At 43.9% G+C, this 24,340-nt stretch overlaps 1 protein-coding gene across 1 annotated transcript in view; it reads left to right on the top strand.

Moving 5' to 3' along the window:
- Window positions 1-24,340, top strand: part of LOC114693111 (protoheme IX farnesyltransferase, mitochondrial) — a 118,058-nt gene that overhangs the window by 1,900 nt on the left and 91,818 nt on the right. The window contains exons 2-3 of the mRNA XM_028869340.2: window positions 3,169-3,302; window positions 5,174-5,492. Coding sequence (XP_028725173.1) covers window positions 3,169-3,302; window positions 5,174-5,492 — 453 coding nt within the window. The remainder of the gene's footprint in view (window positions 1-3,168; window positions 3,303-5,173; window positions 5,493-24,340) is intronic.

Here is a 24,340-nt window from a genome sequence, read left to right as displayed (position 1 = left end):
TTCAGGAACTTTCAAGCCACTGGTCTCCTTAGCTAATTTAAAAAGCCCTGCAGATGAAGTCTGGTGTTAATAGTGAACAGTGGTGTTAGGATCATCTCTCTAGATTTTTAATGTAAGCCCTGGATATCTTAAAGTGTACATGTGCGTACCCAGGCCTGAAATAGCTTTCCTTTTCTAGGTATTTGTTCAGGAACACGTGACACACTTTGACTAGACCAAGTGCTGGCATCATTTACAAATAGGGTTTTCCAAGCTGTGTCCCCACCCCCTCTCCCCTCCCCCACAGTGCTTGTTGTTACTGCCATTCTGCAGAATTTCAGCTTGGCCCACCTAATCTTGGAAGAGTTTCCCAAGTGGTTCCCAGGCAAACACGTCTCCATCCATTTGAAAGTGAGCGTGTCATAATTGTGGTTTGAGGATGTGGTTTCGGTGCCAGTTGGCTCCCCTCTTCTGTGAGATAATGGCCTTGTATTTCCAGAGGCAGCTTATTCTCACAGTTCAGGAAGGCTATGTGGGCTTGTCAGTCACCAAACATCATTTCATTTATTATCTAGCAAGCGTCCTGTAGCTGTGGCAGCAGAAGTGACTAAAGGAGACTGCCTTCAAAGATCTAAACTATGTTGATGGTGTTTTCTTTCCTTGGGGAGACGGAAGCAGTGCCTACTCCCTCATCATAAGGTCCTAATGAAAAACCAAATTATGATTCCACCAGCGTTCAACCTAGGGACCCAGTGTGCTTATTGGGTTGCTTGTAGAGCATGGCTGAGGGGCTACTGGCAGGAGTGGGGGGTCTCAAAGCAGCTGCACTTTCAAGTTTGTACCCAGTATGGAGGATGGCTTCTCCATAGCCACATGGAGCCCCTTCAGTGAACCTTTCCCAGCCTGTTACTCCAGCACTTCTAAGTCCCGAGGCCACATGCAATTAAGGTATAATTGCAAACAAATGGTTGTGAGGAGTGGCTGGAATCTCAGGTGAGAGTCCAAGCCCTCCCCAACCCTTCATCTATGAGGGAGTGTCAACAGCTAGCAAACTGGATCCTGATGCACTTTTGCAAGCAGGCAAAGCTGGTCTGGTGCAGATGGAGGCTGTTTTGTTTAGAGGACTGCATTCTACAACACGTGGGAACAGTGTGCATTAAGAAGTGCTGTCATGGGGCTGGAGAGATGGCTCAGCAGTTAGGAGCACCGACTGTTGTTCCAGAGGACCTGGGTTCAATTCTCAGCACCCACATGACAGCTCACAACTGCCTGTAACTCTACCTCCAGGGGATCTGACATTCTCACACAGACATGCAGGGAAAACACCAGTGGACATGAAAAATAAATAAATCATTAAAAAAAAAAAAAAAAAAAAAGAAACGCTGTCTTCACATGCAGATCCCCACAGCCAAACATCAGGCAGAACTAGGAGAATCCTATGGAGAGAATCCTAGGAACCAGAGGGTCAAGGGCACCACAAGATCACAGTCCACAGAATCAACTAACCAGGGCTCACAAGGGCTCACAAGAGACTAAACAATCAGGGAGCCTGTATGGGTCTGACCTAGGTCCTCTGCATATATATTATGGTTGTGTAGCTTGGTGTTCTTGTGGGACTGCTAGCAGTGTGAGCAGAGGCTGTCTCTGACTCTTTTGCCTGCTGTTGGCACCCTTTTCCTCTTACTTGGTTGCCTCATCCAGCCTTATATGAGGGGATGTGCCTTATCTTAATGTAACTTGTTATACCATGTTTGGTTGATATCTCTGGGAGGCCTGCTCTTTTCTGAAGGGAAACAGTGGGGGAGTGGATATGGGGGAAAGGGGAAGTGAGGGGGAGGGACTAGGAGGAGAAGGAGGGGGAAACTGTGGTCAGGATGAAATATGTGAGAGAAGACTAAATAAAAAATTAAAAAAATAATAAAAAAGCGTCATCATAAAACATAACATAACATGATAGAATAGTGAAAGAGACTGAACATTTGATGGGTAAAGAGTAGATTGCATACAAGGAAACAGTGGAAATAAAGTTGATCCAGGTGTGTGTAGTGTGCTTAGTTGGAAGGTCATAAGGCAGTATTGCTGTGATAAAGTAGATGTGCACCTTTGTGTTAGAAATATATGCTGGGTGTGGTGGTTTGAATGTAGGCACAGGCATTTGAACACTGGGTCCCAAGAGGTGGTGCTGTTTGGGGAGGCCTAAGGGGTGCAACCTGTGAAACATGGCTTGGGAAAGAGGAGGTGCATGAAGCAGGACGGCTGTCTTCACTCTAACTGCTTGACTCTGCTCCAATCTGAGCTCCTAGAGTCTTTGAGTAGGAATAGAAAGAGAGGGCCGGGTGTGACCAGCATGTCTTACCTTGAGTCTGTTTTCCTGCCTATGTAACCCCAGGCAGGAGGCCTTCTCAGTCCTAATACTTTGTCAGCTTCCAGAGCCCTGTGGGTTTGGTGGTTCTTGAGTATTACAAGCCTTCCTCTAGGAGGGAATTCTTAAATTCAATGAAAAAACTACACAATACATAGAAAATTGAAGCACACTAGGAAACTAAGAAGCAGAAAACATTACAGAGAAACTTTAGGTTGTGGAAGCCATGAGAGGAGCCACTCTAAAAAAGATCAGCTCGGGACCTAGAGGGTAAGTGATGGAGATCTGCAGTGTCTATGCTGTCCTATGCTGGACAAGGATGATGCCTGAGACAAGCTCTGAATTTGTTGATTTGGGAGGTTTAAGAAAGGGATTAAAATTCAACTTTGGATGCAACAGAGAAGCAGTTTATTCCTAACTGCGTTGACAGTCATATTTTACTGGAAGTCATTTTCCCTTCCTTGTAGTTATCTTAACTATACAAAGGAAATGTAAACCTTCATTTGAGTTTACCGGCGTTCAGTGAGAAAAGATGGGCACTGCCTTTTCTACTTTATGAAAAGTGAACTCACTGTGTCGTGTTTTCTTCTCAGAAACATCTACAGTGTGGTAGTCTCCCTGATTCTTGTAACCAGAGTGATGTGGAAGTGATGTTTCCCATCCCTGACCTAAGCCTAGTGCTGATGAGTGCCATTTATTCCCAGGTTGGAATCAGGTGGTTTGGAGACCAGCCCCACACAGCAGCATCTTGCTTGGCTTTGATGTAGGTGCTATTGAGTGGGCAGCCGCCATTTCAACATGCCTTCTTCTTTGTCTCCGTGTCACAGGCTCGGTGGGAGGATGTGTCTGGTATCTAGAGAGAAGAGCTCTACGGGAGTTGCCCCACAGGGTCACGCATCTGTTCAGGAGTGTCAACCATCAGTGGGTTGTGGTCCAGCACTGGAGCTTCCTCAAGCGCATGGTAAGTAGACGCCTTCCTTCACTGGCTCTGCACCTCAGCTTTTCTCTGGGCGAGGGAATTGCGGAGATTCCTGTCAGAAGAAAAGTTTTAGGAAGTACTCTTTGAAATGGGTCTTTTATTTAGTGTTCTCTTAAGTTTATCCAAAAACTTTAATCTCTTGTTTTGATTATTCTTAACTGAAACCAGAATAATTCAGACATTTGAGGTTAAATAGGTGATCTTGAATTTATTGATTAAGTTTGGAGAAAGATGGAAAACTTATGGCATATTTCGACTAGGCTAAAATTAGGAAAAGCTGAACTTGTGTGATGCATCTTTTATACATTCTTTGAAGTTATGTAAATCTATCTGTAAGACAGAAGTACTTGTTTAACAGTGTGATCCTCTTATTTCCTTCAACCACTGGTGCATTTGAAAGGTCTTTAAAAATACTTCTGAGGGACTGGAGAATGGCTCAGTCAGTAAAGTGCTTGCTTTGCCACCATGAGGATCTGAGTTCGATCCCCACAGCCAACATAAAAGAGCTGGTGTGGTAGTGAGCACTTGTTACCTCAGTTCCAATGAGGCAAACAGGAGCCCTGGGGTCTGCTGGCCAGCCAGCTCAGCCCATTCGGTGAGCCCCACAGCCCAGCAAGAGACTGTCTCAGAAAATAAGATGGACTGGGCTGGAGAGATGGCTCAGAAGTTAAGAGCACTGGCTATATTTCCAGAGGTCTTGAGTTCAATTCCCAGCAACTACATGGTGACTTAGAACCATCTATAATGAGATCTGATGCCCTTTTCTGATGTGTAGGTATACATGTATATAGAACACTGTATATATAATAAATAAATAAATCTTAAAAAAAAAAGATGTATGGCTCCTGAGAAGAGACACTGAAGACTGACCTATGACTTGTGTTTGTACCCTCACTACATGTGAGCGCACACACACACACACACACACACACACACACACACACACACACCTGAGCAGACTAAGATTTTGTAGCTTTCCAGTGCTTTTGCAGTGGCACTGATTGTCTAGTTCTCTTATAGGCCTGTGTCTATGTTGATACACCATGAGATTGTGGCAACGTGATAACTGGATCTTCTAGAAAAGGGTCGTAGAATAGTAATACAGCTGGAAATTCCTAGTGCTGCTCTGGAAGACTAGCAAATCATAGTCCAGTGTGATTTAGAACCATCTCACCCTTTCATTAAAACACCCGCTTTAACTTAGAATTTAATTAATGTAAAATCTTACTAAAATTCAGTGTATTGGTTTTGTCAATTTTAGAAGTTTGGTGTCCTCATCTATCAATAAAACAGTTATAAATAATGTTCTATCTTTAAATACTGTTGTGAAGGTTAACTGAAATATATATTAATATGAAAAATAAGGGCCCTCATAACATTACTAGTAATTACTAGTTCTTGTCCATCAGTGATAGGGGCTGACTCTAACATGTGTTCTTTCCTCAGCCCACACTGCCACATGACTGCAGCTCGACTAGCCCTGTAGCCTTCCAGTGAGTCCCCTCAAGGCTGTTTGCCTAAGAGCTCAGGTGGTCAACAGCTGACCTTGGCTATCTGTGGACAGTTTTGTGGTAGTTAGATTAGAAAGTCCAGCCTTCAGGAAGGTCAGTGAATGACAGTATCTTCTTTGCAGGAACTTAGATTCCTAGATTTTTCTAGACCACAAATTTAAAAGCATAGCCCGTGCATTAATTTTTCCTCCGTATCTTTCAGTGCTGATGTCTGTGTCGCACACATTGTAGGTGCGTGCTCTGCTAGCCATGTTAAAGTTGTAGTACACTCTTCCAAGCAGTGAAGACTGCCAAGTGACATTCTCGTGTTTAGTAACACGTGCTGTTTGTCTGTCCGTCTAGTATGTCACACAGCTGCACAGAGGCCTTAGCCAGCGAGTCAAACCCAAGCCAGAACCTGCGGCTTCTCCGTTCCTTGAACACACGTCCTCAGGGCAGGCCAGGGCAGAGGTGGACGAGCTGCCATCTCTCTCAGCACCCAGCCTGCCACTGTCCCCGAAGCCAAATGAGGAGCTGATGGCGATGGAGGCCACCTCCGTAGTGGAACGTTCTCTAGACACAGCCAAAGAGACAAAGGAAGAAAAGCAGTGGAAAGAGATGAAGCTTCACACTGACGATCTGCCCGGCATTTTGGCTCGACTGTCCAAGATCAAACTCACAGGTACCTGGTTTTCTGAGACTGCTTTGTATTTCTACTGAGCTGTATGTATTACCTCCCTCAAAGGTTGAAACTCAAGATTTTTCTTTCCTCTTATTAGGATTCCCACTGGGATATTCTGAATTCTGCTTCTACAGAATTGTGGATGGTGTTACATTGTAACCTTTATGCAAAATTGATCTCATGTGAATTAAAGTAGATGTTTATCCTGCCTATTTCCTTATGCTTATTATGTTTATAGCCACCATGCTTTTAAAATGCAGTACCTGAGTTCAGGAAGCTGCACTGCGCTACATAGTCTAAGCCCACAATGACCATGGAGACTTCAGCTACTCTGTGTCTGTCCCCTGTTCTGTCCCTCTGGGGTTATCCTGTGTGTGCAGGGCTCTGGACTAGATTGCTCCAAGGATATTTGGAAGTGTTTCTCCTTCTAATTCTAGTATTAGATCAATCTTTTTGCATCCAGTTGGGTATTAGGCCATAATGGTGATGTTTATTGTATGACTACCCCGTGAGCATCTGATGCTAGAGTTAGACACAGCTGTGTGACAGCTGGTGTAAGAGTGTTCTGGTTCCCCTGCAAACTGAAGACCCGCACCCTGTTCTTGGGTGGAAGTGAAGGGACAGTATGGCAAGCTGTGATCAGGCTAAACCAGGTGCCCTTTGAAGACAGAAAGTGGCAAATAGAGTCTCATCAGATGAACAGAAATAAAGACTCTGAGCATAGAGATGGATGGCGGAAAGAATGATTTCATTTCTCCCTAAAGGTGCAGACACCAAAAATCTAGGGTGAAGGATGTGAACTAGACAACTTCTTTCCTTAGTGACCAAATCCACTTAAAGGAAATTCTCTTTTTGTGGGAGTGGGTAGGGTGTTGAATGGACATAGTTGAGTGTGGTAGAGTCTAGCAAGAATTCTGTGGTGTAACTAACAGCACGAGTCTAATTCTGCACGGAGACATGCTCCGGCTAAGCAAGAGCTCACCACATCTCTGAAGCCTTATGATATTTGCAAGAGGTCTGGGCGTCGTGCTATTAAGAACAAGTATCAATAAGTTATAGCCATACAGATGTCACCTAAGAATGGATCCTTTCAGGAGGTCACCTCAGAAGTGGCCCCTGTCAGCAGCAGGCTCTTCTTTGTGCACTGTCATGGAACACGTCTGGCCTGCTGATGGGTCCACTTCTCTTACCATCCTGTCCCTGTCAGGAACAGTAGAGGATTCTGTCCTCAGGGAGAGGCCAGTCTCTTTCAGCCCTAGTCAGGCATCTGAGTGTAAGCAAGAGACCCTTCTGCAGTGCCTCTAAAATGTGCTTCCCCTACAACTGCTATTCTGATTCAGGCTGGGCACATCCAGGGCCACCGCTTTTTGAGATTTGTTTATTTCTCATTTTACGTCTATAGGTGTTTCACCTACGTGGACGTCTGTGTGCCACTTGCATGCCTGGTGTCCACAGGCCAGAAGAGGGTGGCAGAACCCATGCACCTGGAGTCACAGAGGGTTGTGAGCAGCCTTATGGGTGCTGGGAACTGAACCATGGTCCTCTGGAAAAGCAGCCAGTACTCTTAACCACTGAGCCATCTCTCCAGCCCCCTGGGTTTTTTTTTTTTTTTTTTTTTTTGCAGCTCCTAATTGTCCCTTTGTCTTCCTCCACCTCCACTGCAGTTCATGTCACTCAGAGCTGCCAGATACTTTCCCTAGATACCACCCCCAGTTGTTGTTTTCCTAACCTACACAAGAGGCCGTTGTGTCTGCATATTACCCTCTGCCCCGACTCGGCCTGCTTCTGAGGCAATGTACTATAGTGACAGCCCGTTCTTGCCTCTCAGCTTACCTGTTCCCTGCTACCATGGGAGACTGACCTGTCCATCTCACTTCTAGTCAGATCTTCCGGGTCTCTCCAGGAAGTCTACATGGGGTTCCCGTCTTGAGATCCTAGCTGGACATTTACTCACCAGTGAAGTCTTAGGTGGTTTTTCTTCACCTTTTTGAGATAGTTTACACGTCTGTAAGGGAGGAAATACAATAAATACATCATTTCAGAATTTTAATTATATAATGTATTAAAGCCACCCAGCAATGTTCCTTACAAATGGGAGGTGCTGAAAGGTGGGTTTGCAAAGAGTTATGGGTAAATATTTCAGCGTCCACTGGCTAGGTGTTGTGTTTCCAGCGGGTTTGTTTCTGCCATGCAGATTGCATAGGTGGGTAAGGGTTTACTAGGCAGGGAGATGACGGGACCACATGCAGCAGCAGAAGCCGGAACAGGCCAAGAACCCTGCTGCATCCCGCACATTCAGAAAATTGAGATCTGACTCGGGTGTTGAGTAGGGGAGGTGCTGGGAGGGCTAGTGTTGTCATATGGGCACTTACTCTGTTGGAGAGTTAAACCACAGTGGTAACGAGTTCTAGAAGGTTTCTTAGAGAAAGATGGTCACTTTGTGATTTCTTTCTGTTTTAAGTATCTTAGTTGCCATTCAATCTGAAGGCTAAGTCAAAAACAAGCTTCAGAGAGTGCTGAGGTGTGCACCTTGAGCTAAAAGCGTGCCTTTGCAGCTCACTAGCTTCACAGGACAGTGGGTTTGTGAACTTAGACCGTGTTCATGCACCTGTTACCCTCACCTGCACCCTCCTATGGTTTACCTCCAGTAGTTCTGCTTCTGTGTTCACATACAGTGTGTATCTAGATCTCATGAGCGAAAACATGTGACATTTGTCTTTCTTAGTCTGGCTTATTTCAGTTAACACAATCTCTGGTTCCATCCATTTTCCTATGACAACAAGATTTCATTCTTCTTTATAGCTAAATAAGACTCCATTGTGTGTATACTTAGCACATTTTCTTTATCTGCTTTTCTACTGATGGATACCTAGGCTGATGTAACTCAGCTGCTGTGAACTGTGTTATAGTAAGCTTCCCATTCCCAATTTTGGACTTTGGAAGTCGGACTGAGTATATTTTGTATTATGAGATGGCCATGAGCCTATGGGGCAAGGAATGTTATGGTTTAGATGTGAAATGATTCCCATAAGCTCATTTATTTCAATCATTTGTCCCCAGCCAGTGGCACAACTTGGGAGGTTATGGGACCTTTGGGAGTGGACCTCGCTGAAGGAAGGGGGTTGCTGTGGGTGGGCGCTGGGTTACAGCCTCGCCCTGTTATAGCTGGAATCCTCTCTGCTTGCTGACCAGCCCTAGGATGTAATCAAGCTGCCTCTGGCTCCTGCACTGTTCCTTCCATCATGAACACTGCCCTGCCTTTTTAGCCACAAAACTGTGAGCTAAAAGAACCCCTGAAACGGAATAAAGCAGCTCCTCTGCCGGAAAGTGCTGTGCCCAGGATTCTGTCACTGACCTGAGCGCAGCAGCCCTTTGTCCCGTGTCCTCTTACCAGCAGCCATGCTCATTGAAAGTGTCTCTGTTACATTCCTTGGGTGAGTGTTTGTGATACTTTGTTTTCTTTTACTCTGTCCCACTTACCTTTTCCCGTTGGTGAGTTCAGATGGGTCCTGTCTTACTCGTAGTTAGGAAGGCCTGACCACCACATGCCATAAAGTCCTAGTTCAAGGCTCTTGTGATATGCGTAATATGTTTGTTCAGTCTGTAAGGATTTAGTGTCATCTAGTACCAATTTCACTAGAAATGGAGTAAGGTGACATGGCTCACAGTCCTGTTGAGCCGTGTTCTCCTGTATCCTTAAATTTATTGGCACCCAGTTGCACCTTTTTTTTTTGTTTTGTTTTTGTTTTTTCGAGACAGGGTTTCTCTGTGTAGCTTTGCGCTTTCTGAACTCACTTGTAGCCAGCTGGCTCGAACTCATAGAGATCCGCCTGCCTCTGCCTCCCGAGTGCTGGGATTAAAGGCATGCGCCACCACCGCCCGGCCCAGTTGCACCTTTAATCTCAGTACTTGAGAAGCTGAGGCTGACTGATCTCTGAGATCAAGGTTGGCCAGGACTGTACAGTGAGACCCTTTCTAAAGGAAGGGAAAAAGAAAGAGGGATGAAGGAAAGATGAGTTTGATCTTGGCAAATTCTTTGGGCAAATTGCTTCAAAGGACAGGGGTCCGATGGAATTCTATTCTGGAAGACCTGGGGTTCTTCAGATGGAGTTAGCAGTGTGGTCACAGAAAAGAACAGGTGTTGGGGGTGGTAGGTAGAGTGAGCAGAGCTGAGGGCCCAGGACAGAATTCCTTAAGATCATTCCTTCTAGTTCTTACGAAATGCCTATAATAATCCTGTGAGGAAACAGATGGTCAAGGAGTGGGAAACAAGAAAGGACTGTCACAGGCAGAGGTGAAGACCCCTCTCCACAGGAAGGACTTGGACCACACTGCAGATGCAGGAGGACCACTCAGAAGCCTGGCTGGAAAGGTACAGGAAGTTGGTGCCCACTACCTGGAAGTCAGGAAATGACAGGCAGAGTTTCTTCTCAATGCTTCTAGGAGCTGCTTTGAGTAATATACTTCAATTTGTAAAGTTTATCTGATGAGTATTTCATTAGTAACAAATAAGAGGTGACTAATTTAAGGTCAGAATTTTTTCGCTACAACTTTTTTTATTCTGGCTGTTGTACTGTTTTTCCTTTTATGTGGCTTATGTGGTTGTATATCTGAGTTGGCATTCCAGATACAGCAGGATTTAATATGTAAAACCTGAGTCTGGAATCTTAAGCAGGTAGTAATCATTTAATATCTTAATTATTCTTCAGTGTGCATGGATGCGCTGACTCCTGTGTGTCAAAGGGTAAAGAGCATTGATGGCGTGCTAGTTAAAATGGTGATTCCTTGCCACCATGTGGGGGACTAGATTCTCTGGGTCCAGGACACGACTCAGAGATCTGAATGTTTGATATGTAATACCGGGTGATGAGAACATATCTTAGAAACCTGATGGAGGCAGGACCCAGACATCAAACTCGTTCCCAGACATGTTGCTCTGGCTGGTGCTGGGGAGAGCTTGCTTACTGAGAGCCAGAGCTGGCGGGTAGGACAGCTGGCCACAGGAAAGGCAGCTGGGCAGAACCTGGACCACACAGGAGAGGCATGCAAAAGCAAGATGTTCCAAGGAACGGGGTCTACCTCCTCCTCACCTACAGCCACAGATGGAAGAGACCTGGGGTCGTAAATTTCCCCCATATGATTTTATTTATCCCATGTGACTAATTGAATTAAAGCCATTTCCTTCTGCTTATTTCATCTAAAGAAGTAGCACCGTTTAGTGACCCTTAGCCCTCTCATCTGACTGACCTTGTACTTTCCTCTTTAGTTTATTACTTGAATTCATACAGCCTGGAGTCAGCAGGAATATTTCTTTAAGGAGATCCCTGATATATGTAAATTGATTTCTCTTGGACTTTTAACATCTTCGACAATTCATTTCTAGCTAATGGCAGCTGAGGCAGGAATTTTTGAGGGCCAGCAGTCACATTATAGAACGAGTCTTTTCTGTGCTTCCTCTAGAGCTATAATATGCCAAGGAAGGGCTGTATACTGATCAGACTTCAGATTTCCTTTGTAGGAGGGCAGACTAGCTGCAGCCCAGATCCTAGGCACTTCTACCAGGACGTGGGCCATACCCTTGCTGGTGTGAATGTCTGTGTGTGTGTGTGTGTGTGTGTGTGTGTGTGTGTGTGTGTGTGTGTGTGTGTGTGTGAAAGTAAAACTGAGTTTATAAAGGAGTAATAGGCCTCCTTGAGCCCCCTGCCAGCTGAGCTATTTACAATAATGTTTTTGCAGTTTGTTGCAGGGACCACACCAGGGTGAGGAAATTTTATTTGGATTAGGATCATAAGAGGCTGTAGTGACTCAACTGGGTTTAGACTGAATATAGGTCAATAAAAAGCAGGACTTTCCTGATGAACATCTGTGCTGAAAAGTTACATTTCCCAAGGCCAGCACACTAAATAGATTGTTTATTGGAACCAATAGCTCAAGCTGTTGCTAGAGCTGATTGAGACCACAGTGGGTAGACCTTCCCTACAGTCCCTAACGCTGCTTTTTATTCAAAGAAAAGTAGAAACAGGGCACTGGCTCGTTTTAGATGGTTTTGTGTGGCTTACTGGGGTCTCTGGTGTTAGTTGTACCAAGCAACTCGCATGCTCTCACAGTAAAGCCATCCTACTTGCAGAGTTAGAGGCATCTCTTGAGGTTTACACTTTGAATAATGGGTAATAATACTTCCTAACTCTTTCCGTAGTATTTTAAGTTATGTAACTATCAAGTATTTATTTTAAGAAAACACAAATAGGTTTTAAAAAAAGAAGATTGAAATGCTTTTATAATTTTACCATGTCAAAATAACTCATTTTATAGATTTTGGTAAATTAGCTCATAGAATTTAATATCATACTCATCTTTTTGTATGAGACTTACTTTGATTTTGGTGACTTAAGTTGTTATTTGTTGTGTTTTAGTTTTCTTAAGACAAAAATCTAAAATAAGAGGGCTGGTCAAATGGCTCAGGTGTTAAGAGCACTTGCTGCTGTTTCAGAGGACCTGAGACCAAATCCTAGAACCCACACTGGGTAGCTCCCAACTGTCTACATGTAGCTCCAGTTCTAAGGGGTCAATGTTCTCTTCTGGCCTCTGTTGGAACCAGCATTCAAATGGCATACATTCACACACACACATACACACACACACACACACACACACACACACACACACACACAAATAAAAAGCAATGAACCATTTTAAAAGATAGAAAATAATATATAAAGAGCTCCATGTGGGTCATCTTGCAACTCTGTTGACAGTTTTTAGCCCTTACCTGTGCACACTCTGTCTAAAGTTAACAGTCCAGGCTATAGAGTTAGACTGACAGAGCTGGAATCCCTCATTTATAATATATTGGCTGTACAATTATTGACACTTTTTTTTTTGATGTCTTAAAGGCTTGGTTTCAACTATAAAATGGGAACAAGTCCATCTTAGAGGACTATTGTAAAATTTATAAGAAATAATTTAGAGAACATTTTACTACTACACCTAGTTAATGTTCAAGGAAAGTTAGCTACTGTTGTACTGTGCTAATGTATGTGCAGAACATTTGGTATTTTTTAATATCATGTTTACACATCTTTGTGTTTATTTCTGAGAAGTTAGGTCCCGAGAAATTAACCCTTTTCATGTGTTTATTGTCGTTTATTAATTATTCTAACTAGTGGGCTTTGTTGTGGCATCTCACGTGCATATTATGTACTGTGGATGTATTCACCCACTGGTTGGCCTCTCTTGCTTCCCTCAGCCCACGCTGGAGTGAGACAGAGCAGACAGATGCCGCTGCATAGCTGTGCCCCAGCTTGTTTCCTTCCCTTGTCCTTATCAGTGCGGTGATAGTGATGTAAGGAGAATCTTTGTCTTTTTATCTGTGATGATTCTCCAGGGCAGATACTTGCAAATATCTTTTGGGATAAAATATCCATACTTTCAGAGCTTTTGATTGGTGGGTTTCCCTGAAGAAATGTTTACCAGGTGATGCTGTGGTCCAAGTGACCAGCCTACCACACCTTCAGCAGTTATTGCTGGCTAATGCTGTAATTTTGTAAATAATGTATAAAAATTGGCACATAAACTTGTTTTATATTTAAAGCTCCCGATGATTGTTCATGTTCATTGATGATTTGTATTTTTACTGATCATAATCCACTTGTCTTCCACCTTTTCTTCTATTTGTCTCACTGTTTTCAAGGATTCGATATATATTATAGTCAATCCTGGTTTGTGTGTGTGCACATGTGCGTGTGCATGTACATGTGTGCACATGTGTGTGCATGCATGTGTGAACGTGTGTGTGTGTGTGTGTGTGTGATTTGCTTCTTTTCATTTGCCAATATTTTGATGTATGAAAGGTAATTTGTGGTAACCAAATCTATTAATTTTCTGAGGTTCTGACTTTCTACCATAATTAAGCTTTTTCATATGAAGATTGTATTTACCTCCTTGTCAGTTTCATATTTTTATAATTTTATACTTGTACTATATTGTATTTTCAGACATGCATTTTGGATAGTGGTATGTAATGGGCTCATAACTGGGTTTATAGTCGTTACCCCATGTTACAGCATCACATTCACAGGTTTAAAAATTAATAAAGCCTTATCTGTGGAACCCTTCCTGTTTTCTGTCCTTCCCTATTTCTACCCCAAAATCCTGCTAGTATCTTAAGTGGAATTTCAGTATGTTCACAGTTAATTTAGGTATGTGTAGACAGATTTTTCTTTGGACTGCCAGCTCACAAAAAACAGCATGGAGACATTTACTAATTATGAAAGCTTGGCCTATAGCATAGGCTTGTCTCACCACCTCTTAAAACTTAAATTAACCCATTTATATTAGTCTACATTTTGCCTTGTGGATTTTTACCTCTCTTCCATCCTGCACCTCCTGTTTCCTCTCCATCTCTTCTGGCATCTGTCTCCTGCCTAGATTCTTCTCCTCTTCTTTTCTCTCTGCCTAGAAGTCCCATCTAATCTCTTCCTGCCTAGCTATTGGCCATTCAGCTCTTTATTAAATCAGTCAGAAGGCACTTTGGCAAAGACACATTTTCACAGTATACAAAAGATTATTCCACAATGAGTATGTATTGAGATCTTTACCATATTGCATTATCTTCATTAATCTGAATCCTCGTTTATTCTTTTTAAATTTTCTTTAAATAGGTCAAAATATTTGGTACTAAATTGACTTGGGGTGGGGTATTTTAAAATATTTTTTTCAGTTGATTATTTCTTGAATTTTTCAGGAAAGCAATGCAAATAATGATTGGATTTATCTCCTTTTTCTACCTATATGAGTTATTTTACTTTCTGGGCCATTTTCTCTTTGTTGGCCCCATCCAGTAGCTTTCCTGTCTGTTGTTTCTCACTTCTTGGGAAGGCCCTGTGGGTGTTATATACACTGACGGTTTGAGTCTTACATCTCTGTGTCATTACTTCCGTAACATTTATGATCCTGCTGTGGCAAGCCTTGTTTCGTCACCAGGCTTTGACCTGCTCTTGTGCTTCTCTGTGGAGTGTACACACTTAACTAGTCAGTTCATAGTCCCTGGGCACTGCTGTATTTACTTTTCTGCATGTTAAACAGCAGAATGAGGTATGCTGAACACATTCTTGCCTCATGGATCCTATTAATAAGTGTGTACTTCATAAGCATGTATATACTATGTGTATGTACTTCGTACATACTATGTATATACTAAGCTGGTAACTGAGCACAGGCATGCTGGATTTTTCCCTTCTCATTTAACAGTTTCTTTGTGGTGTTGGACTTCTCTCACATCGTAACTTAGAGGAATAGTGACCACCAGTTCACATCCTTGATCTAACATTCCTGTGGCCTGGAGGCAAATGAGGAAGCGGCATCTGGAAAGGGGACCATTTCTCAAAAGATACTTTCTTGATATTTCTGAACCCACAGTGCCAGTGTCATGTGTCCTGGCCTTAGTTTTTAGTGTAATCTTCCTTTACTCAGGAAATATGGGTGTCTGTGTTCAGCCATTTCTCTGCTGCTGCTGCTGCTGCTGCTGCCTGCTGAGTTGGAGTTGGATGATTCCACATGTGCCAAGGTGTGGTGGACACGGATGACCTGCTGTGGTAGATGAGGGCTTTGTCACAGAGAGAACTATGTTGAGGAACGGCCCTCTCCTGCTCTCTTTAGAGTGACCTGGCCAGCCTTTCTCATTGTAATGCAGCTGCCTCTAGACACTCGTGGACCATGGTGGCAAGGGGACTTCTCCTGGAGTCTGCCAACTTTAACTGTCATCCACCTTGGCCTTCCTCGTTCCTCAAGAAAAAGGAATAAAGGGTACTGTCTGGATAGCCTCTGTTTCTTGTATTTATCAATTCCTTACTGTGACTGTTTACTTAGATGTTTTTCCTATTTAAACAATGAAAATAGAGAACAGGGGTGCACCCCTAGGTATTTGCTCATCATATGCAAGGCCCTGGGTTCTATCCCCAGAAAGACAGATGCATCATTTTTCAAATAATGAGAGTAGTTACCCATCTCTCAGTTACTGCCTTAAGCTTCATATAACCTATGTTTAAAATATACTTCCTGGGGCATTTGGTTTCCTCTCTGTACCATTTACTGAAGATACAGTGTTATTTTTAATCAGTTTTTGTTTTTATTTAGTTTGTTTCTGTCCTCGTTTGGCTTTCTATTGCTGTTATAAACACCGTGACCATAAGTAACTTGGGGAAAAAGGTTTTCTTTCATCTCACAGCTGGAAGTCCATTATCTAGGGAACTCAGGACAGGAACTGAAGCAGAGAGAGGCCATGGAGGAACACATGAGGAACACCGCTTCTTGCCTTGCTCCCCGTGGCTTGCTCAACTTGCTTTTTATACAACTTGGGACCACCTGCCCAGGGATAGCATCATCCACAGTTGGCTGGGCCTTCCCGCATCAGTCAGTAATCAAGAAATGCCCCATAGGCTTGCCTACAGGTCATTCTGGTGGAGACATTTTCTCAAATGAGGTTACCTCTTTCCACTTGACACACAAATACAACGCTACTTAAACTATAACCTTCCTATTCTTGTTTGTCCCTCAAAAGGTGTTAATATCACTCTATAAAACATAGTATAACTTTAGAAGTCCCACAGTCTAAAAAATTTATGCACTTTAAAATATCTAACATCTCTTGAAACATTCAAAATCTCTCACCTGTGGGCTTCTGTAAAATCAAAAACTAAGTTACATACTTCTTACTCCAATGGGAAAGAGCAGTGCACAGTTACAGTTATATCATACCCAAATCCAGCAGTGTGAATGGCTCAGTGTCTGCTGTCTGGGATTCACTCATGATCTTCTGGGCCCCAAAGCCCTTGGGCAGGCCCACCTCTCCAATTCTACCATCTGGAGCACAAACAACTTACCTTGTAAGCTCTGGCCAGCTCCATTTCACACCTGCCAATATCCTTGGTGGTCATCCCCAAGCCCTGGCATCTCCAGTATCCTGGGGTTGCCAATAGCCTCTTATGGCCTCTGTTTAGTGACTCTGACCCTGCCTCATGGTGCCAAAGCCTCAGCTGCTCTCCAAGACCCTAAAGGCCTTTAGCTCCCATGCTGCTCAAACTAGTAAGATGTGGGGAAGTCACACATTACCAAGTTCAGCTGCCACCTTGGTGATGCAACCATTGCCCCTTCTGGACCACAGCTCTGCCCTTGAGGAAAATACTTCCCAGAAGATTTCAGCTGAGTGATGCTGGTCTGTTGTTAACCACGGCTGATTCTTCAGTCCCAGCTGACCAGCATCAATTTTCCCAGTAATGTAAAGGTTTACTCAATGTTGCTGTCTCTTGTTGATCAAAGCAGACTCTTCAGCCCCACCTGACCGTAAACCACGGATTCTTAATACAAAATCCCTGAAAAATATCCCTGTGGAGTGTTTCAGGGTTCCCCAGGTTCCCTCTGAAACTTCTCAAGCCAGGCTCTGCCATCTGCCTTTCTCTCGGCAGTCTCTTGCACGTTTCTACAGAAGAGCTCACTCAGGTCTGAGAACCCAGTGGCTCTTCTGGGCCGAAGTCCAAACACTTCCATAGTTCTCCCAAAAAACAACAGGGTCAGGTCTGTCACAGTAACCCCCTACTCATAGTACCAGTTTCTGTCCTAGCTTGGCTTTGTGTTGCTCTAATAAACACCATGACCTGACCAAATGTAACCTGCAGAGGAAAGGCTTTATTTTTATCTCACAGCTTATAGTCCATCAAGAGGGGAAGTCAGGGTAGGAGCCGGGAGACAGAAAATAAGGCAGAGACCATGGCGGAACACTGCTTACTGCCTCACCCCCCATGTTTTGCTCAGCCTGCTTTTTAGTACATTCTAGGCCCACCTGCTCTGGAGGTGGCATGGCCTGCAGAGGGTTGGGCTCCCCCACATCAATCATCAGTCAAGACAGTGTCCCCACAGACTTGTGTACAGGCAAAGCTGACAAAAACCAACCAGTTTCTGTTTGTTTTGTGGATGTTTTTTGTTTTTTTGTTTGTTTGTTCGTTCATGACAGGGTTTCTCTATGTAGCCCTGGCTGTCCTGGAACTGGCTCTATAGACCAGGCTGGCCTCGAAATAAGAGATCTGTCTGCCTTCTGCCTCTGCCTCCTGAGTGCTGGGATTAAAGGCATACACCATCACCACTGCCTTTAAAAAAAAAAGAAAGAAAAGAAAACAAGTCTTTTTTTGAATGATTTATTTTTATTTTATGGGCCTTTGTGTTTTGCCTGCATGTCTGTCTGAGGGTGTGAGCTGCCATGTGGGTGCTGGGAATTGAATCGGAGGCCTTTGGAAAAGCAGCCAGTGCTCTTAACCACTGAGTCATCTCTCTAGCCCTTAACCAGTTTCTTTTTACGTGGATGAAAATATATTTAGCCAGCTTGCTTTGTTTTTTCATCATACAATTATTAATTTGGGATTTACTTGTCTTAAATTCAATTTCATGTTGATCGAACTGGTTGTTAAGTGTAAAATGCTGTGGTTGATGCTAGAAAGAGGTAAAAATAAATTTCTCCTGAGGATGAAAATCACTTTCAAACAGTATTGGCAACTTTAAAGGAGAGAGAGAGAAATAGGAACCGAGATTGGGCTCAGCTGCCTGGACGGGAATTCTAAAGAACAGCAGTTCCGTCACTTGTGTCGAGGAGTCTAGAGTTAGTGTTTCACAAGACTGCCATGATGCCTTCTCTCTCTCTCTCCCTCTCCCTCTCCTCTCCTCTCTCTCTCTCTCCCTTCCCCCCTCTCTCTCACTGGTTTATGATGTGTGACCCTAAGACCACAAGATGTCCTCTACATCCTCCTCGTCTTCTAGGCAGAAACATGAAAATGGGCAAAGGTAGAAGGTCAGGAATCACCTTACAAGAAGGGGAAGGGAGGTTCCTGAGAGGGGAGGCTCCTGAGAGAGAGGGGAGGCTCCTGGAGGGGAGGCTCCCGGGAGGGGAGGCTCTCGGGCTGTCTCTTTGGCCAGGTTTGTGTAGCATGCAGCCAACCCCAAGGGAGGTTGTGAAGTGTGGTCCAATCCGATATCCATCATTTAAAAAGCCCCAGCATCGAAATCCTAGCCTAAGAAACTCTCCCATTTTTCTCAAACTTCTTATGCCTTTGGGATCCTTGGGGTCTTGTCTTCATGCAAGTTTCTGAGCATGTCCTTCTAAAATTCTTTCACTCTTGGCCTGAGTTGCAGCTTGGGAATCTGAATTTCAATTGGTGTCCCTGATACAGACGGGGTTCCCATGGCATGCTTCGAGAGGAGAACTCTAAGCTCCCTCTCTCCAGATCCCTCTTAACTCTCAAAAGCCTGTCTTGTTTCTCATTCCACACAGCATATGGGAGTTGTTCCTGTCCAAAAGGAGAATTTCCGCATGCCATTATTTCCCTATCTCTGTGCCTGTTTACCCAGCCCCTACCCGTCACTCTAGATACCTGAGTTTCTATTAGAGTCTACAGCTCCAGACAGGTCACCGTCTGGAGGGGGCTGTCTGAAACTCCTGGGGGCACTAAGGCATTGCTCCTCAGTCTGCATGCTAGACTTGGCTGGGTGCATAAGTACCCTTTGGTAGTAATATTGAGGTCTTAGTTTACAGTTCAAAGCAGAACAAGGTTGTATCGCATTTATTAAGATTAAGGGGTGCAGTAAGATGGTTCAGTAGATAAAAGCTCTTTTTGAAGCTTGATAACTTAAGTTTGACTCCTAGAATCCATGTAAAGGTGGAATGAGAGAACCAGCTCCGGAAGGTTGTCCTCCCTCTTACTCTTGTATCATAGCACACATACACATCACACACACATGTGCACATGCACATACACATCATGCACACATGTGCACATGCACACACACACATCACACAGTGTGCACATGCACACATATACATCATACATACATGTGCACATATACACATATAAACAACAATAATGAAATTTTCTTTTTAAAGATTAAGGAATGAAACACTAACAGAAGAATCAAAAGAATGCTCCAGGCTGTAAGTGCTGAAGAAAGATTTTGTTCAACTGTTGCTTTGGAAACCTTTCTAAGCTCTACTGCAGATGAAAATTTACAAATGTCTTTTTTAAACCACAAATGTGAAGGAATAGTAAACTTGGATGTCAGGAATACAAAGAAAAGTTCTGTTGTGTGGCCACTGACTTTATAAAGACAGAGGTGTAGTTTGGTCCATAGTTATCTTCTGAGAGACTTCATTCTGGGTAGGAGAGGCTGGCCCAGTCTGTCACCTGGACCTCTTGAACATGCACCCCACCTTCTTCCCTGTAGCCTGGGCATCCCTTCTGTTCTTTATAGAGTTCTTGGCGTTACACAGTGAAGCTCTATTACCAGTGTGTGACGTGTGTGTGTGGGGGGGGATGACTTGTAGAATATTCTCTAGATTGAACACCTTTCTGACTAGTGTCTAGTGCCTTGCACACAAGGCGGTGACCAGGAACTATTAGCCGCTCAATAGTGAAAGAAAGTGTAGTAATGGATTCTGTTCCGCCGTTTTGGTCACAGATCGCCTTTTAATGACAAATAATCTATAATAAGATTACAGTGCTTAGTGGTGGACCCTTTCTGGTAGGTGACTTTGTTGTGCAGACGTCACAGAGTGTTAATTACACACATCAGAGTGGGCACAGTGTCACTAGGTGATAGCATCTTGTGGGCCTACCATTGCACATGTGATCTGTTTTTGTCTGAGGTCTGTGATGTGGTCCATGGCTGTCTTTTACTGTACTGTAGTGGTTTAGTGCTTAGGGGCAGCTAAGGAACACTGTGTCTAACCTAGAGATCTTAGGCCGCTGTGTTTCTTGGTCCTTAGTTTGCCTGCTGCTGGCACTGTGTCTCGGTCTGTCTATAGTCTGACACGTTTTTCTACTCAGTGTATCTCTTGAGTATTGAGGATGTCCCACTTCGTTCCTCTTAAATGTTCATCACATTTGTGAAAACTCTGCCCTTTGAGCTCACAGAATCCTCAGACTTTGATTTATTCTAAATGATGATCATTCTTCAGTTAAGAATCCTCTTTTTTACTTGGTAAGTAATAACCATAAATATTACCAATGAATCCCATTAGGCTTGGCCAGCAACTCTTGGTATCCAGGTTTACTTAAAGACAGTTGTCCGTGAGGACATTCTTCCAAGCGTTCATCATCAGCATGCTGGAGATTGTTCTCGTTGGAAAGCCGTGCCGGCTGCCTAGAGTGATGATGCAGTTAGTTAGCATCACTGCATCATCGCTGCCGCTTCATCCCGAGGAGTGAATGACAGCTGCTCACCGAGAGCCCTGAAACGGCTAAGTGTGTGTGGAGCTGGGCCTGGAGAGAAGGAGCCCCGAGCCGGTGCTGAGGCGGTCGTCAGATGGAGGGAAGTACTCAGTCCTGTCCTTTTCAATGCTTGGCTCTAGGTGGTCACACTGACCAGTTAGAAGTGTCACTGTTTAAGCGGAACCTGCCTGACTAACAATTCCCTCTTGCAAACTCTTCGGGAGCCATGCCTCCACTTGTCTGAAGTTTAACCTGCATGCCTGAGCTTTGGCTTTAGAGGGTCATTTTATGAAAAGGTTGTTAAGTATCTGACCATTACATCTCAAAGGAAAAGAAGAAAGTTGTAAAGTTATTGAGTATAGGAAATATATTGTGGAAAAACAGTTCTTTATTGAAAAGAGAGGGGAAAAAAGCCTACAAATAGGGTATCAAAGCAGAAAAGGCCTCAGGTTCAAAGAAAAATGGTAATTGAAAGAATTATCTGGGCGGTCTCACTTGTTGGTGGCATTAGCTTAGTGTATAAACAGCTCTTACTTCTATTTTCATGAGGGCTGAGGGACACTTGATTGCCCTTTGCAGAATGCTAAATCTAAATGCAAACCAAATGCTCCTTGGTGAATTGCCTTGGTAACCATACTGAAACATTTCATCCCGGCAGCAGTATTACTCAGTACATTTGAAGGTAAGAGGTTTAATTTGGTCCTAGGTCTTTCAGACCAGACGTAGTCATTAAGTATATAGGAGAGGAAAAGGGGTGGAGAGAGACCTAGCAAGTTCTGCAGCTGTTATTTTAAATCTCTGTGAAACATTTTTTCTTTTCACCCAAAGGGATGTAGATAATTCGTTACTTCTGATTGATACCCCGTCTCTCATCAGTTGACTTCTCATCAAGATTTAACAATATCCCCAGGAATTATTACTCCTTTGATAAAGATGCTGATGAGAAGACTGTACCAGGAAGTTCAAAGAAGGCTGCCAGCCGGGAAGCCTAAAATCCTCACTTAAATTAGAAAGTCAACCAGTTGAAGCACAGGGTGTTAGTAGAAACAAAGACAGACATGGCTGTGGAAAGAACAGCTACTTAGTGAAAGACACAGCCTCACTAGCAAACCAGAAGAGACAACCTCCTGACTCTGAATTAAGTTCTATCACAGTGGACTTTCAGATCTACTACTCAAACATCATACCATTGCCCAGGGACACACACACAAACTCATTAGCTACCTGCTCTCAGGTTCTCCTTAAAGCACCTTCATGAGAACACAGCTTAGGTTTGTGGAGTTTGGCTTATGATGTTGCACAGTGTCTACCATCAGTGACAATTAGATGTGTTAGATCCATGGGCAAGTTGAAGTCTGTAGAAAATGTCCAAGTGCCCTTTAGCTAATGGCTTTAATCTTCCTACCAGATAGTGTGTCAGAATCAGCAGTGGTCCAGAGTTGCTCGTCACCATTTGGCTTTTCACTTAATTCTTATCAAGAGGCAGAGCTTGTGTGGAATCAGTATGCAGATGACCGGGGTGGACTGTGAGCTGTGTGGTCCAGTTGACAGTCTGAGAAAGGAAAGGACATGCATTGGTTATGCATGTGTTCAGAGACCAGAGAGTCTCAGACTAGAAAGCCTCTAAACATTTTGATGAAATCTGAGTTTCTAAGGATGCCTCTTGTATATCAGAAAAGGGAAAAGCTTCCCAGGGGTTAATAGCTCCTCTAGAAAATATCCTATGAGGCTGGAATTAGGGATGCTGGCAAAATCTGCCTCAAAAGTCTTGAAAGTGTCCGTTTCCAGCAACAGATCAAACTGCCTCTTTCGCAGCTAACAGTGTGTGCATGGGGCTCCTGACATGCACTTCCGGTATTAGGGTTTCTCCTCCGTGACCCTTTAAAACTCCTCACGTCAGTGGAACTTCTTGTGAACCCCCTAAAGGGAATGGGGTCTTAAAGCTTGACTGCCTGCTTATGATTTTGTAATGTGCTAGTCAAGTGTGTGGGTGTCTTTCCTGCATTTAGTGAGACTTCCATCTTTGTGAAAATGAATCTTTGGAGCACTTACTGGAGAATTTTCCATAAAGCAGAGAACTAAATACATGGCCATATGATTCCTGCTGATCCCCCAATTGCTTGCACGGCTCCCTGTTTATAAAACCAACCGCTCTCTCATACTCCCAGAGCTCCCTTTGCAGCTTATGTAAAGCAGGCTTCTCCCTCCTTCCTTGTGTGGAAAGTGTCGCTGTACGGGAATATATGCATAAGTATTATATACAAATATCATTGAAGACAGTTATTTCTAAGTGAAATTCATGTACTCTTATACTGATAGATTCACTTTAAGATGTGCAAAATGCCAGTTGTAAAAGAAAGAATTGGGATTGTGCTTAGTAAGCATGTGAGGCCCTGGGTTCTGTTCCCAGGCAGGAGAGACAGACAGAGACACAAAGACAGACAAAGAGAGAGAGAGACTGAGAATAAAACTATAAGCGGAAGTCTTATTTCTTACCTTGTCTATGGGGTGGCCACATGCCACTGTTGAAACCCAGTGGTTGTGGTGCTTGAATACATGTGAAGACACTTTGACTCTGGTATTGTAAATTGTTTGCCCTATTTCTTTACCCCCACCCCGTAAGCAGAGTTTGGCTGGTGCGTTTCCTTCATTCCCTTTACATGATGCTTTAGTATGTGAAGTCCAAGCTAAGAGGCCTGAGGAGTGCTGCTCTGGAATTCTAGGGAGCTCATTTTAATAGTTACCAAAGCACCACTTAATTAAGCCCTTGATATTCACTGTCATTGTGCTGAGTGCTTTTGATGAAGTGAAACCCTTTGTGCCTCCACAAAGTGTCCTCAGCATCAACAGTAACAGGAGCCCGAGCGTGCTTGGTTACCACGGATACTTCGCTGAGAGGAGGAGAGACTGGGGCACGGTTACTTGTGCATAATTGGAGCTTTGTACCAGGAAAGTAGAAATGCCCCAGTATTGTTGCAGAGACAGGGACTGCATCGATAGGTAGGGGTGTCAGGGAGGTCGCTGTGGACAGGATGTGTGAGGTTACTGTAGCAGAGCTCTCAGAGCCCCGAGGGGTCAGGCGGGAGAAGTTTGCTTTTTGTCACCCAATTTGGGGTAGCATTCTCCGAGAGAGGTCAGACTCATTGACTCCCTTTTAACTTTTAACATTTTCTAATTTCCCTTCTTAACATTTTGTCATTCTTTGAGCTCAGGAGTTTTGTTTCTCTCCTGTACCTCCTCTAACTGCTCACACTGCAGAAATGAAGCCCTGAGAGCTGTGGACATGGCTGCCACCTGGCCCAGACTTTTGAGTCTGCCACCTTGCAGGCTGCAGTGGCCTGTAAGTGGTCCCCGAGTATATTTCCCTCTGCTCTCTGCTGATACTGCTGCTGCTGCTGCTGCTGCTGCTGCACTAAGCACTGTCTTTGCCACATCTTAACTGCTCGAGACAGAGTTATTATTTCACCGTTTTTCTAAATGGGATCCGTTCAGACCTTATGTAGTAGGTTCTCTGCCAGGGTCTCCGTGGGCTGAAATCAGGGTGTCTGTTGGTCAGGACCATCATCTTCATTTGGAGCTCAGGGTCCAGGTTCAGTGGTT

This window comes from Peromyscus leucopus, chromosome 8b, assembly GCF_004664715.2.
Source record: "Peromyscus leucopus breed LL Stock chromosome 8b, UCI_PerLeu_2.1, whole genome shotgun sequence".
Taxonomy (NCBI): domain Eukaryota; kingdom Metazoa; phylum Chordata; class Mammalia; order Rodentia; family Cricetidae; genus Peromyscus; species Peromyscus leucopus.
This window is presented reverse-complemented; position numbering and strand designations above follow the sequence as displayed.